The sequence below is a fragment of the Lycium barbarum genome, chromosome 1, assembly GCF_019175385.1.
Source record: "Lycium barbarum isolate Lr01 chromosome 1, ASM1917538v2, whole genome shotgun sequence".
NCBI classification, from domain to species: Eukaryota; Viridiplantae; Streptophyta; class Magnoliopsida; order Solanales; family Solanaceae; genus Lycium; species Lycium barbarum.
The window spans coordinates 60,623,565-60,640,155 of record NC_083337.1 but is presented as its reverse complement, the minus strand read 5'-3'; the positions used below and the strand labels follow the sequence as shown (position 1 = coordinate 60,640,155).

The window sequence follows — 16,591 nt, the reverse complement described above, 5'->3', positions numbered from 1 at the left end:
TAGTTTGTTGGCATCACTTAATCAAATTATGAGTGAATGGTATTCATATCTGGAGGTGCTGTCTGTCTCTCATTCACCTCATCTGTTTTTATGTTCTTGAAATCCTTTGTTGTGTTGGAATGGATGATATTCCTTCCGCTTCGGTTATTTTACTCCTTCGAAAGTAAGCTAACTGACTTTGACAATGTTTCTTACTGATTTTTAACTGCAATATGCTTTCCAGGCATACATCTTCTGTTCCAAAAACCAAGTCAAAGAAGAAGGCAAAGAAAACAAAGTTCAAATCTTTGAAAAAAGGAGGTTTAGCTTCTGAACGTCAAGCTTTGAAGGAAGAGTCTTCGATAGAGTTGATGCCCATAGATGACGATATTCTATCCAGTGAGCCAGTTACGACGCCGGATTCTGCTCAAGAGAGAAAACGTAAACCAGCAATATATGATGAGGATGTGAAAGGCGCCAAGAAGTCTAAAAAGCTGAAGAAGTCTTCTGAGGTATCTTCTCTGGTACATTCAACATATTATGGAAAGCGGCAGGTTGAATCTAAGGAATTGAAGCAGTATGATGTTGGCACCATGGACATCGAACTCAGACCAATTAGCAGAAGCAAGATGGGAGGAAAAATCTCAATCAGTCCAATGCCTGTAAAGCGAGTTCTTACTATTAAATCAGAAAGGCCGATTAGGAAAGGTAAAACATGGTCTAAAGATTATGTTCCATCAGCTGATTCATGGTTGCCACAAGAAGATGCTGTACTTTGTGCTTCTGTTCATGAGTATGGTCCTCACTGGAGCTTGGTGAGTGATATCTTGTATGGAGTGACTGCTGGCGGAGCTTATAGAGGAAGATATCGTCACCCTCTTCATTGCTCTGAGAGGTTTAGGGAACTCATACAGAGATATGTGTTATCTGCCGTAGACAGTGTTAATGATAGATCCAACAATACTGGCTGTATGAAAGGTCTTCTCAAAGTGACTGAGGTAAGCTAGATTTCTATTTCATATCCCTTGCTTTTGGAGGAGATTATTAAATTAAAAAAAAAAAAAAGAAGAAAAGAAACAAAGACTCATCATTAGTCAAAGAGTAGAAATAAAGGTTTAAGGAAACTAAGAAGAATTTCCAGTGCCACCCTTTATTCTTGTATTGAGGGTAGGGACCTTGCAAAGAATGAAACCATAGGAGATAGAACAACTGTGGTTGAGAAACTATTTTGGATGGAACTATAGGTGCCACTGGAAGTTCTGTTTAAGTTGACATTTGTTTAACTTTAAATTATCACTTCTCATATTTTTCGTGTTTTTATGTTGCATTCTTATTGCTTATTTGGGACATTGATATATGTGGGGTGTCAAACCAGCAGGTTGGGCTGATGATCCACCCAAAGTTTACTTGGGCTGGTTCAAGATGACCCACCCAAAGTTGGGCAATTTGCACGATTGCCCTTCATTGGGGGTGGTCTTTAATTGTTGTCCCTCAAATTGCTGGTCTTTAATTTTTGCCCTTCGCCTAAAATATCCCGAGGTTCTTGGCTCGAACCCTGGCTTAGTCATAAAAATAAAAATAAAAATTCGCAAGACAAGGTTTTGCAAAAAGTCGGCCTTATGCAGCAGACTTTGCCTTAAGGCATAACTAAAAGACTGCCGGAGAAGGCAGACTTTGCCTTATAAGGCAATCTTTTTGCGGCAGACTTTGCCTTAAGGCATAACTAAAAGTCTGCCGTCTCCAGCAGACTTCTTGCAAAGCCTTGCCTTGTGATTTTTTTTTTTTGACTAAGCGGGTGTTCGAACCCAGAACCTTGGGGTATTTTCGGCCACCTTTTTAAGCAAAGGGAAGAAATTCAAGACCAGCAATCTGAGGGGCAAAAATTAAAGACCACCCCAAAAGAAGGGCAATCCGCTCAAAAAATGCCCAAAGTTTACTTGGACCGGTTCAAGATGGGCTAAAGGATGAGTCATAGCTTAACACCCTCCCTCCCAAAACTCTTACCAAGTTTTAATTCTTTTTTTGTTTGTTTGTTTTCTTGGAAACTGATTAATCACCAAATGAAACTAATTTTTTTTTTCTTTTATCATGGCTATGTATGACATATCGAACAAGAATATAGTCTTTTTTAAAAATATTTTGACAAGGTTTTTCACAGGTCAATTTGCGCTATATACTTGGCTTAAATTAGCCCAAGTTTTAGATGAGCGAGTCATGTTTCCATGAACTTACTGTGTCATTTTTATTAGAGATGCATGATTGACAAATGGTCAACAGTTCATGCAGAGTTATAAGAACTTGGCAAATTGTTTTCACCTAGTGATAGAGAAGAGCACATTGTGTAGTGAGTGTTTATTTTGCTCCACCTTGATTAGTCTTTGCTTGTTCCTAGTTGGAAGATGATAGATGCTCTTCTTTATCTTACGACCTTTTACTTAAATTTTCTTCCTTTGGATCAAGACTCTCCTTCTTTTCTTGAAAGTCCCGCCAACACAAAAAAGTCTCCGATGAATTTATCATAGACTCTCCGATGGAAAAAGAAAACCTTCTTCTTGGCCGGCGAGAAATCCTTTGAATTAACACATGTTGGAGAAGGCCATACACGCTGGTTCATCCTGATCGAGCGAGGACACACATTTACCAACATGCTTACGTATGTAGAATTATAGCTAAATTTTAACATTGATGGTCGGTCCGTGAGGATGGAGTTATGATTGGGTGATAGGAAATCCTCTGTAATTATCCCCGAGTCAGATTACAACTACGTTTGGGGCAGGTAGCGGAGAAGATTCTCAGATTTGTGGGTAAACCTTGCAATCTAGCTTTAAACCGATTCAATAGCAATGAAAGATCCTACATAGATGCAACTAACATAAACAAATGGCCGAAACGGACACTTCGTTCTGCAAGGAGGACAACAATGCTCGACAGAGAAACCTTCAATTCCTATCTTGTTGCCATATCAGGAACTTCAGTAATCCCTTTAGTTCGAGCCCAAAAACGGAGTTATCCACAGCTGGTTCCTTCGTAGATAGAGGCTAACAACAAGCCTCAAAGTGAAACCTCTCACAATCAATTTCTCTTTGAACTCTCATTTAGGAAAGAGGTGGATAAAGATAAGGTCGAAAATTGGTTTTGGGATGGGGAAAGATTGACAATTAGATTGGTGGTCGCCGGTGGCCAATATTAGTCACTAAATAACGAGCGGATCATTGATGGATCAGAGCATTTGATATTCCTATGCATGCATGGTCAGAAAATGCCCTAAACATTCGAGATAGGTGTAGGGGATATATCAGCACCGCCGAAGATACCAAGAGAAAGGTCTCACCTTCTCCGGGCTCACATATGTGTGAAGGATTTGGAACATGAACCTCCTGAGACTAGGAGGATTGAATTGAAGGTAAATGATTGGGTTTTTGAAATTTCCATTATCATTGGTGGACATATCAGTTCAACAGCTCTCGGCAAAACTTCAAGGGCTTAGGTTATGGACCAGGGGTTCACCCCAAAGCCTATGACTTCATCGAGCCTCGTAAAAGTAGTACCTGACAAGCTGACAACCTGCCACCAAACACGTGCCTCAACACGTGGCCTTTTCAAAAATCTTTTTCTAACCGCTATCAGAAGACTTGAAGTGAGGGCGTGGTTCAAGTCACATCGTATGCTCATCTTCATAAAGGTTTGACTTTGATTGTTTGTTGCCAAAGAGAAAAGTTCGTTGTTTAGGTCCTACTCTGGATTTACCAAGCAACTTTCGAATCAGGCCCATTTCATGTACCTTGCCCATTACAACGAGGGCCCAAAAAGTAAAAATGGGAAGATATTGGCAAGCGGAAGGAGAAAATGGAATGGAGACCAACTAGGTCAGCCCAATTCAATAATTTAAATCCAGGAACATCAAGTTATATACCTAACTCGACTCAGGCCCCTCAATATGAGAAAAAGCAGGCTATAGTTATACACGAGGCTGTGAACGATCATATCATCGCCAGTCCAACTATAATTGGGACAACTCAGTGCACCAAAATTATTATGGCAAAAGCTTGCAAAGCTTTTGGAGTGCATGTCTTTGGGTTTGAACACGAAATTCTTGATATGATTTTGAGGATGGAGCTGAAGAGGAAGAAACAACTTCTACACCAAAGAAGCAGGACGAGACCAAGGAAGAAAACGAAAAAGAAAGGGAAAATGAGGTAAAGAATCTCAAAAGCCCAGTCAACTATGAAAAGGGGAATTGCAGGTCGGTGGAAAGGCTTATAAGGGGGAGGAAGCTCAAAGCTTTTTAGCTGGAACATGCGAGAGCTAAATGTTAGAAGTAAGAGATATGCTATCAAATCTTTGGTACAAAAGTAGAAGCCAGACATCTTCTGTATGCAGGAAACAAAAATTCACGACTTAAACCGGCTTTAACAAGACATATTTGGGGTTCTAAATGGGTGGATTGGGCAGAATACAAAGGCAATTGTTCCGGTGGTGGGATTACTATCTTTTGGGATAAGAGATTATGGGCATGTAATGATGTGCAATAAGGTCCTTATTCTATTTCCACAATGCTTGAAGGGGTTCAGGTAACTACCAGGTGGTATTTCACCGGAGTTATGAGCCACACTCTAACCGAAAAGAACAGGATTTTCGGATGAACGATCTGCAATCAGAGGTTTATGGAATGATCGTTGGGTGACGGGGAGACTTCAAAGTGTGGAGATTTGAGCATAAAAGATTCAATGGCGTAAGGAGATCCAGTGCTATGAGGAGCTTTTTAGACTTCATTCAAGACATGCAACTTGAGTGATCTTCACTACAAGGTGCCACTTTCCAGTGCTATGAGGAGCTTTTTAGACTTCATTCAAGACATGCAACTGAGTGATCTCCCACTACAAGGAGCCACTTACACCTGGTGTAGGGGAGAAGAATTTTCTCAAGCATTCCGAATAGATAGATTTCTAATTTCCAATGAATGGAATTACACTTTTGGCTGTGTGAATGAGTTAGCTCTCCCAAAGGTTATATCAAACGACATGCCAAGTGTGCTAGAGAGTGGAGATTGGTCTACAAATCCTTTCTTTTTTGTCTTTGAAATTATGGTTACAATATGAAGGTTTCAGTGAGAAGATCACAGAATGGTGGCAGAGCTATGTGGTGAATGGCCTTGATTTTATTCTTTTTCAAAAACTGAGCATCTTGAAAAGACATCTTCATACGGAAAACTAAGTTCTTCCAAAAAGTGACCAGAGCTTACTGGAGATACAATTGCATAAACAATTAAAGGAGGCTGATGGAATAACTGAGAACAAAGAGGTTATCAACGGAGAAATTCTGAATTTTACCCGAACGTATACTCGGGGGATGAAAGTGGGATGCCTATACCACATATTGAGGGCTTGGGATGCTTAACCATGGAAAAAAAGAGGGACCAAAGACTGCCTTTACTGAAGAGGAAGGGAGAAGTGCCATTAACACATGTGCCCCTGACAAGATCCCTAACCCGATGGCTTCAAAATAGCCTTCTACCCAAAGTCAGGAGACACCAGTAAGAAAGATGTGCTCTAAATCTTTCACCAAAACTACCACATGGTTTATTCTTTCAATGCATCTTTTATTGCCCTCATCCCTAAAAGGAAAGGAGCTACGGAACTAAGATATTACAGGCCTATAAGACTCATATCGTCAGGTTATATAAAATTGCAGTAGAAAGACTCAAAAGGGTGGTGCTGAAATGAAGATCAATCATTATGGAAGATCAATCATTTACTTATGAAATGGCTCTGGTGGTACTCAAATGAAGATCAATCATTATGGAAGAAGGTGATTAAAGAAAAATATGGGGAGGACGATGCGTGGAAAACCAAAGCTGTCAGCACTGTCTATGGGGTTAGTGTTTGGAGGACTATCAGAAATCTTTGGAATTTCTTCAGCATTAATACCAGATTCAAAGTTAGGAATGGGCAACATATTTCTTTATGGGAAGACAACTGGTTAGGTAATGGCTCTCTCCGGCACCTTTATCCAGATGTTTACATCCTAAATCAGCAGCAAAGGGCCAATATCAATGAGGTATGGAACGACCAAGGATGGGAGCTTAGCTTCAGAACACTTTTGAATGACTGGGAAATAGACAGATTCAGTGCGTTCCTCAGCACACTTAATCTCTTCAATGGAGTCTTACCTGAGCAAGATCGATTATGGTGGCTGTGAGACAAATCAGGAGTCTTTTCAGTCAAGACAGCTTACCTTTGGATGAATCACAACAACAGTCTTCAAGTACAATGGCCTTGGAGACAAATTTGGAAGACAAACATACCATACAAGGTGGCATGCTTTGTTTGGTTGGTAGTAAAGAATGCTTGTTTAACAAAAGACAGACTAAAAAGAAGGGGAATACAAGTTGGCTCTACCTGTTACTTATGTGGACTGTATGCAGAAACAACAATCACCTTTTTTTGCATTGTAGGGTGACTACTCAATTGTGGGACATATTTCTTGCTAATATTGGTTTGAGTTGGGCAATGCCAATTCATACATTAGGTATGATAACTAGTTGGAACAGAAGTGGAGGGACTAAAGCTCAAACAAAGTATTGGAGTATGATCCCAGGATGCGTATGGTGGACTATCTGGAAGGAAGGAAATTCAAGATGTTTTGTTAACAAAAGCAACCCCATCCAGAAGATAAAGCTTAATTGTATTCGACTTTTGTATTGTTGGTGTAAAGAAAAGTACATAGATGACACAGAGCCGCTCATACAATTTCTAGAGTCTCTCTAGTTGCTAGTTATTATATTTGTGCAGCTTTAGCTAGACTCCCTGTAACTATGGCCTTCCACTGGCACTTTTGATTCAATACAGTTTGTTACCATCTTAAAAAAAAAAAAAAAGGACTCAAAGGGTGGTAAGGTAGCTTTGTTCTGGACATCAGAATGCATTTATCAACAGTCGACAAATAACTGATGTTGCTCTCATAACAAATGAGGTTTTGGATCAGAAACTGAAAACTAGTGATGCTGGACTTATACTCAAGTTAGATGTGAATAAGCTTTTGATAAGTTATGCTGGCCTTACCTTTTCTCAATGCTTTACTCAATCGTTAGACAAGTGGATTTTGGAGAGAGAGAGATCAGATGGATGAGGTATTCCATCAGTGCAGTCAAGTACTCCATTCTTGTTAACAGAAGTCTAATGGGTTTCTTTTTCCCCAAGATATGGATCTGGCAGACGACCCTCTATCTCCCTTTCTCTTTATACTGGATCTGGAAGGACTTAGCAGAATGCTTGAAAAGCCAAGCAACTCCAATTGTTTGAAGGGTTCATAGTGGGTAAGGAATACTCCTATTTCTGTGTCACCCCTATTATTTGCAGATGATACACTCACCTTCTGTGGACTAGAAAGGTCTTAATCCTCAAGTCCTTTATCTAAACGTCACTCTTATTATATTTGAGGCAATGTCTGGTCTACACTTCAATATACTCAAAAGTGTAATCTATCCGGTGAATATGGTTTCAAGTCTGATGGAGCTAGAAGACATTATGGGCTGTAGTACAAGCTTCTTTCCCACTACCTATTTGGGCCTGCCTCTAGGTGCCAAATACAAGTCCACACAGATCTGGGGTGCAGTAATTGAGAAATTCGGGAAAAACCTGGCCACGTAGCAGAAACAATACCTATCTCAAAAGATTCAGAAGCAGCTAGATAGGATAAGAAGGAAAATTCTATGGGAAGCGAACAGTCTGGGTCACAAGAACCATCTGGTGAAATAGTAAAGTCATGCGTCCCAAAGAACTTGGTGGACTTGGAGTCAAAGACCTAAGTCTTACACAACAAAAGTTGAAATGGCTTGGAAATTTAATTAAGATGATGTTGGGCTATGGAAGGAGATTCACATAGCAAAATATTGGAGACTCAATCACTAGAGCACTAGAGCTATCAGAGCACCTGACTGTGTAGGATTAAGGAAGAGTGTAAACAGTCTATGGGAAGAATTGTGGGGATTCAACACTAAAGGAAGCAATCCCAAATCTCTTCCTCATTGGAGGAAATCCAATCTTTTTCATTGCTCATAATAGAGGGTGCAGTTCACAGAATTTAAATCTTAATAGGAACTTGCAAATATCGAATGGTGGATGCACTCATAGATTTGCTGAAATGTTGGAAGAATGTACTTTTAACACACAGCAGAGGGAAAAATGAAATGGGGAGCTCAAGGATGGCTTCTACTCAGTTAAGGCAGGGTATGATGACGTGTGCTCCAATAAAATGATGATCGACTTATGGTCATGGAAAACTAGTATGAAAAAATTGCCGCACAAAGTGTGAGCTGCCTGCTTCTGCTGGTTGGTTTAAAGGGTGCTTGCCTCACCCAGGCTAACCTAAGAAGGAGGAGGACTTTTCAACTAGCTAACTGGTGTTTCATGTGCCAATCAGACACTAATCCATCATAAATTTGTTTCTTCACTGCTCAGTCGCTGCAAACATCTGGAACATGTTTCTCATTATCATTGGACTGAACTGGTTTATGCCCTTCAGTGTCAGAGATGGCTATGTAAGCTGGAATCGTAAGAAAATTGACAACCATCATAAAGATTTGGATTATGGTACCTGCACGCATTTTTTGGTATATAAAATTGCAAATATTTTGATGGGTTATCAACTTCAAACTGCTATCTAAAGGCTAGATGCTTAGATAATCTTTTTAGTTGGGCTAAACTCTACGCTGTAACCAACTCTAATGCACTTTTGGATTTTGTCGGCTCTAGTTTTGTAGCACTCAAATTGTAAATAAGCTGATAAAACTTTTCCTTTTTTAATCTTTTGCATCATCTTCTTGATGCATTTTTATGGTATCCTACTTCATCAAAAAAACTCTTTTGGCAGAAAAATTGCTCTAAATGGCTTTTTAAGTCATTTTTCTTTTCGGCTCTCCATTTAGTCTATTTCTTTTTTTTCCTTTGCGCTGTTGCTTTTTGGTGCATGTTTTTTTTACCCCGAGTTTTTTGTCTAGCATCTTTTAATATATGTATGATAGTAAGTCATTTGACATCGCGCTTCCTCTGTACAAAGAAGCTATAGACCAAGATATATGTGTGGAAGTCTTGTAAGCTTAATGGAATGACTTTTAATCTTTGTACTTTTCAAAGATGCCATTTGACTTCTGCAGATGTGCTCTTTAGTTGTAAAACTGGATTTAGCTTGACATCAAATTGGCAAATTGTGGTGTTTGGGGATGAGGTGGTTTTGGGATATAAAGGGAAAGGAGAAAAATTTACTTCAAGCTCCTATTCGATAATTGAATGGTGATTGTGAGTGTCAACTGAAATTCTCCGCATCAACCTTTCTGTAGCTGGCCAAGCCAATCAGCTGCTGCTGTAAAAGAACTTTCTGTAGTTTTCTGAAGTTTGAAAGAATAAGTTTTACCGTAGCAGTGTAATGCTTAATCAAACTCCTTCCCCGGGAAAGAAAAGGGTAATGTTTATATTTGGCTAATTTTTCTGGTCCTCTTTTCAGGAAAATGTCCGACTGGTGTTGGATATTGCATCAGAGATCCCAGATCATGAGCCGCTTGTTCAAAAGCATTTCTTTGCCCTTCTTTCCTCTGTGTGGAAAGTACAGAAAAGCCACACAAATACATCCTCATCTACCCAGAATGGATTCTATCATTCTGGAAGTTTATTTACACCAATTATGAACCGTGTTTCGACGAATTGCTCAATGGGTCCACCTGTAAAGAGGTTTTTTAATTTAAGTGTATGCGCCAAGTTAGTAGCAGCTGCTCTCTCTGACCAGCAGAGTGCACAAAGGGATGAGAGAGTCTCCATTGGTGACCAGAGAGAAGAAGCTTCTTTTCCTGCTGAGCATTTGGATATTACACTGGAATTTGGGGCAGAAAAAGATGATAAGACAATTCCCTTGCCATCTCCCATTACTGTCAAAATACTTGGTCCTGAATCTCCAGTGTCTCCAAGAATGACAATAGCTGACCATCATCATTTCAAGTCTTCCCAGATTATGGCTGAAAACCGATTCTGGTATGTGATCATGCAACTCTAGTTTGTTACATGCTTTCAGTTAAGTGAACGGAGTCAAATGACAACTTAATTAAGTGATTTCAATCTGTCAATGAAGTTAAACAGACCTCCTTCTTAGGTTAATTATCTAAAACATCCCTTATATATGCAATCCCTCAAGTTTTGAGTCATTATAATGACATTGTATTAATTTTCTTCTATAACATGGTTCTTTTAGACTTGAAAGTCGTATCTACTTTTCGTGAGATCATACAATTAAGAAATGAAATTCACATTGATTAGAAATATAAGAATGGAAAAGATTGTAGGTCTTTCACATTCTAGTACTTTGGTCTGTGTTCCGAATTATCTATCATTTAGACTTTCATTCACATTTTGTTCTAAGAACCAACCAAGGCAGGAAGTTGTGCTGAAAAAGCAAGTGTAACATTTATCCGTGATGTTTCAAGCACAATATTCTGTAGATATGCTCTTAAATACTTGAATTTGAAAAGATAAATTCAAATGTGAGTTTCATCCTTGATATCCTTACTTAATCCTTGATACATTGTATGTAATTATGGAAGCACTGTTGAAGTTGGTAATACTTCAAATTCAATGGGTACACATTGATCCAGATTAATCAATATTCTCATTTAAATCCATATTTATGCAGGGATTAGTATTTACATGCTAATTTTCTGTTTCAGGGCTGCATCAAGTAGTGAAGGCTGTTTAGATTGGGCTTCCCTTGCTTTCCCTATTGGGGATGCCAAGTCACGTACTCCAGTGAAATCACAATTTCTGGGGAAGCATAAGCCCTCTGATTCAGTGAAGGTTTCGAAATCTAAGTCCAGAAAGATTTCAATCGAATCTAGTGATGTTGGCCGGACCAAGGATCTAGTGTTGCTGCCAGTGCCATCTGTATCTAATGATTCCTATCCAACAGCTGATGTGGGATTATCATTTCTTATAGAAAGTGGAAATGATTTTGAAGATAGGACCATGTTAGACCTAAATTCGGAATTTAATGCGGGGAGTGAGGATGTATTCCGACATGAATATGTTCCTGACTTTATATCCGGACTTGATGATTGGTCAGTGTTTCCGGAGTTTACAGATATTGGGTAGCTATCAAAATGTGAACTATGATATCACCTGATCGTCTAAGGTGGCAATTTGCTCTCAAAATTGGAAGCAAGCATGTCTCGGGCACCAAGGCTTGGAATCATGAAGGTGCTCTCGGGGGGGGGGGGGGGGGGGGAGATCTTGTTTGTTAGATGCCGATGAAGAGACAATTGGTTTGCCATGGCAGCACTTTACATGCCTGGACATTGATGGTCAGAGGTATTTGGTGGACGTGATAGACGTAGGGATGCTCTGCATAGGAAGTGTAAAAAATTAGCAATTCATGTAAAGTAGGGGTGTAGGCTGCTTAATTTTTTCATTACTGGGAAATCTGTGCTTGCAAATTTTGGAGGATGCAGTCAAATTCATTTGTGTAGGCACATTTCCCTCTTAGATTTCGGCAAAAATGTAATGGTTTAGTTATTGAAATGAAAAGTTATTTCTACACTTACTATCTCCTTTTTTTCTCTAGTTCATATTGGGTTCTCACAAGTCACCTATCATGTTCCAAGTTAAATAGTCAAAGATGACACAATGTCAGAATTAAATCCTCAAAGATGACACAATGTCAGAATTAAATCATAGTTCAATGGTCTCGTAGTCGGGCTTCTACATGTGTACTGCTCTCTCTGCGTAGAGTAACTGAACACCGTTGATTTAATGGAAACGAAATTAAAGTCCGAATCCAAACAAATGTAATTGTTAAAAAAAGGTATTTCTATTTTGTTTTGCACTTGGGGTAAAAACATATAAGAAATATATTTTTATCATGACCTCGACTTTTTGTGAAATCTTGTAAGCTTAGCATTCAGATACCGTTGCATTTCAATATATTGCATCAATTGTGCTTCATCGTAACTCTTTTTTTTTTAATCACTTTTTTGTTTAAATGAGGGAGGGGAACTTTGTTCCTTGGGAAAAAAGGTTAGCAGATAAAATAAACAAGTTAAAACATTACTATTCTTGAGTAAATTATTCTAAGCATCTCTGTAATATGATCCAATTGTAAATATTGAATATATCACTCGCCTTCAAGGATCAAACCATTAAGCCCTTTATAAAGTAGAAGTTCTCATGAATATGTTATCTATCTCTGTATTTCGGATATACTTAACAAACTATATTTTTGAAAGGTTGAACTCATCGGGAGACGCCTGTGGTCAGAGGCGAATTTATCTATAAATTTTGGGTGACGTGAACACATGGTCATTCGACTAAACTCGATATTTTATGTGTATAATTCTGAAAATATATCTAATATTAACGGAAGGAACACATAGTTAAACCAAGCCAAGTGGAACATTGGTTAGAAACTCTGTTTCTTTCCTCAAGGTCTCGGGATCAAACCCTAGCTCCTGCATGTTTTTGATTTTTGCTTTTATTTCTAAAGCAACTTTTTAACTTTCCTTTTTCTATTATTCTAAACCTTTTTTTTTTCTATAATGCTAATTACCCAAAAGTAAAAAAACGTGCTTCTTTTTTATATTACATCTGATGACTTTTTACCTCCTTTTTTTGTAACTATGCATCTCTGTGATGGCATTGTAATTATAAAACAACTTACTTCATAAAAAAAATGTGATAATTATTTTTTGGCGTTGATGTCACTATAAAATTTTATATCTCATCTTAAAAACAATGGTGAACCCATCCTCTTGAAATCCTAGATTCCCCTCTGCCTGTGGTTGACAACATCTTTCACTTAGTGTCACGTCCCAAACAGACGTTAGTGGCACCCACACTAGTCCTGTAGTGGGCGAACCAATCCCTTAACCAATTATCAAGCCAATTCCAATTACTTAAATCAATTATAAAACATTACTCACGAATAAATAATAAAATAATCTAACAATAATATAAATAAATAACAAGTGCGCAAATCTAGCTATTACATCCCCAAAATCTGAAAGTCATCGTACAAGGACTCTAACTAACAATGTCTAAAGAGAAGAGACCACTGTCTAAAATAAACAAAATGTCTAGGATGAAAATAGACATATGAAATAAAGAAAGATCTACCGGCGGCATGGTACGGATAGGAGCTCACCCTCTGATCTTGGAAACGAATAACCTCAACTAGATGCGAGGTCTGGAAAACGTCTCTGGCTCAAAATCTGCACTAAAAAAAAGTGAAGAAAGTGTAGGTCAGTACAACAACACGTACTGGTAGTTATCATAGGCCAATTAAGATTAGTATCATGTATACATACATAAAATAAATGGAATAGGCAGACAGACACAACCAATATGAAAACACAACAAGTATCCTCGAACATTCCTCACTCAGAAACCAGTCACTAATCATCAACAAAGGACACCGCTAGACAGGCCAAATATAATGCAATCAATAATAAAATCTCCCATGTCTGTACACACATGCTAAATGGTAATGTTTTCCCCAAATAGCCATGACCTGCAGGGGACCCATGGTGCCCATGTACCACTCGCTCCGGAACAGACCTCGGACCACGAGCTCATAACTAGGCTACATTGTCACCCCCAGTCAAATTTACCTTGAGAGATGTATATGTCCCATTCCAATCATCATCAATAAATGCCTCATAATCACTTCACAAGAATAGTTCAAGAATATGTATCAAGTCAACACCAATGAAGTATAATCAAATAACACAAGTCACAATAAGACTCACAAATAATCTGCTCAGTGATAATATCATATGTAGGAGAAAATACTCAAAATACCCTCCAACGTTTGACCTAAATCCCAACTACACACCTAACCTTTGCGTTGGTATTATTACCCCCTTGGACAAATTTTTTCAATATCAAAATGCCCCTTTTTTGCTGATGTGGACAAGAGCGTAAATGCACCGCTCAGTGGCGCGTTATAGCCTTTAAAAAAAGCATCTGACGTGTTTTAAAATGCCAATTGGACTGCCACATAGATGCCACATAGATAAATTTAAATTCCCTCCATTTTTAGGCTACTTCATCTTCTTCTTCACCCTATTTAATACCCATCTCCATGTGTTTTTGTCAAAATAATACCCATTATAAATTCATAAATTAAACTCCGTTGCTACTTGTTGCTTGGTTGGAGATTCTTTGAGTTGATTTGGGGAGAAAATTAAACTCCACTACTAGGAATTTGGAGAAAGCTATGAAGAACACCAAGTGGGTTTCTTTAAATTCTTGATTGTTTGATCAAATTAATGGATGATCTTTGTTCTAACTGGTGTTAGGAAGCTTCCTTTAACATTTGGGTTTATTTGGATTATAATCACTGTTTTCCCAAATCAAATTAAAAAAAAAAATCTGAAGAAAAAAAAAACGAAAAATCTGGAAAAAACAAAACAAGGTTGAAAAATCTAATCTTGTTAAAGAAAATCTGATTGGAAGTTGCTTGTTTGGAGTTGCTACTTGTTGCTTGGTTGGAGATTCTTTGAGTTGATTTGGGGAGAAAATTAAACTCCATTGCTAGGAATTTGGAGAAAGCTATGAAGAACACCAAGTGGGTTTCTTTAAATTCTTGATTGTTTGATCAAATTAATGGATGAACTTTGTTCTACTTGGTGTTAGGAAGCTTCCTTTCACATTTGGGTTTGTTTGGATTATAATCATTGTTTTCCCAAATCAAATTAAAAAAAAAATCTGAAGAAAAAAAAAAAGAAAATCTGAAAAAAAAAAACAAGGTTGAAAAATCTAATCTTGTTAAAGAAAATCTAATTGGACGTTGCTTGTTTGGAGTTGCTACTTGTTGCTTGGTTGGAGATTCTTTGAGTTGATTTGGGGAGAAAATTAAACTCCATTGCTAGGAATTTGGAGAAAGTTATAAAGAACACCAAGCGGGTTTCTTTAAATTCTTGATTGTTTGATCAAATTAATGGATGAACTTTGTTCTACTTGGTGTTAGGAAGCTTCCTTTCACATTTGGGTTTGTTTGGATCAGATTTGAGGAAGTTGGTGTGATTTTTTTTTCCAACTCCTAATGAAGATGATGATGATGTTGATGAAGATGAAGGAGAATTGGGTATGGGTTTTCGGGTCCTCATATTGAAAATGGAGTATGGAAAATTGAGATTTTTTTTTTTGAAGAAGAGTAGATGGATGGAGGAAGGGGGGAAAGTAATAAAAAATGGGGGGAAATTAAAGATGTGGCATGTGGGCCAGACGCGTGTGGACAAGCGCCTGTTAATAATTGGGAGTTCTCATATTGGACTGCCACATCAGCAAAAAAAGGGCATTTTGATACTGAAATTTTTTGTCCAGGGGGGTAATAGGACCCCCACAAAGGTTAGTGTTACACCTCGGAAATTTTCCCGTGAACGTACAGTGAATAGACTAACGAAGAATACGAGTATACGATGTTTTAATAAGAAGGGAACGACGTTTGACGATCCTAAGTAAGATTTCAAAGGCAATTGCAATAAGAGATAGGTTATGCTCCACGATGACTAATTATAGGTTCAGAAGACGTGAAAGTTGCAGATTTGCACTTCGGCCTAGTCGATCGTAAAATGAAATACGGACCGTAAAGTAGTTTACGGGCCGTAAACTGGCATGTCGTATTTCAACCTACAAAACTTCAACTTTCTGCCAAAGACTTAAATGGTTAAATACGACTTGAAATACGGACCGTAAACTGAAATACGGCCCGTAAACTGAGTCGTAAACCACCATGTCCTCAGCCTGACTTTCTGGTTCTGTTATGTTTAAATACGCCCGCAGAATACGGACCGTAAACTGAAATATGAACCGTAAACTGGGTTTACGACCACTGTGCACTTCAACTACTGTTCATTTCGGATCAGATTTTAAGTCATTAAAAAGGAGACCCAAGCTCATTAATTCATTTCATTTCCATGTTACTTCTCTCTAGAAACCTTTAGAATATTCTCCACTCTTCATCTACAAGAAAAAAAAGGAAATCAAAGATCAACATCAAGAATCCAAGTGAATCAAGTGTATGAAACTCATCAAAGTTCATCCAAGTTAAGAAATTTCAAGAAAAGCAAACTAGGGTTTTGGTGCAAGAAGAGTAATACCACTCAAGGCTTGTTCCTACAACATCTAAGGTAAGTTTTATGACATTTACATGTTATTTAGGGTATGGAAGAGTTGAAACACTTGGATTATGGAAGGATGTAAGAAATGGGTCATGAAAGTGTGAATAGTAGCACTGTTGAGTAAAGGTTTGAATTGAGCCGTGATCATTGATAATCTGTGATTATGAAAATATTATGAATGACATTTAGAACATGGAATAAGTATCCTATGTGAGAAAAATGCAACGATGAACCATTGCCATGATTATGGAGAAATTGAAGACAAATTATGAAATACGGATATCGTAAACGAACGATGAGTGTTGTCTATCATATTGAGAATGTTGTTATGAACGTTAGAGAGTTGATATAGAATATGGGAAGAGTTGTATAAACGAAGGAAATGCTGTCCAATTTTCTCTAGCGTTAGTAAGCTGTTTTTATAATCGCTAGCTAATGTCGATACAAATTCTCTTG

At 38.1% G+C, this 16,591-nt stretch overlaps 1 protein-coding gene across 3 annotated transcripts in view; it reads left to right on the top strand.

Annotated features, from left to right (window-relative positions):
* The window catches only part of LOC132635638 (protein PHOTOPERIOD-INDEPENDENT EARLY FLOWERING 1), a 28,506-nt gene extending 16,949 nt beyond the window's left edge, over positions 1 to 11,557 (top strand). For all 3 annotated transcript variants that reach the window (XM_060352113.1, XM_060352104.1, XM_060352120.1), the window contains 3 exons: positions 224 to 977; positions 9,481 to 10,001; positions 10,691 to 11,557. In XM_060352113.1, coding sequence (XP_060208096.1) covers positions 224 to 977; positions 9,481 to 10,001; positions 10,691 to 11,111 — 1,696 coding nt within the window. In that variant the 3' untranslated portion in view covers positions 11,112 to 11,557. The remainder of the gene's footprint in view (positions 1 to 223; positions 978 to 9,480; positions 10,002 to 10,690) is intronic.
* Positions 11,558 to 16,591: the final 5,034 nt, after the last annotated feature.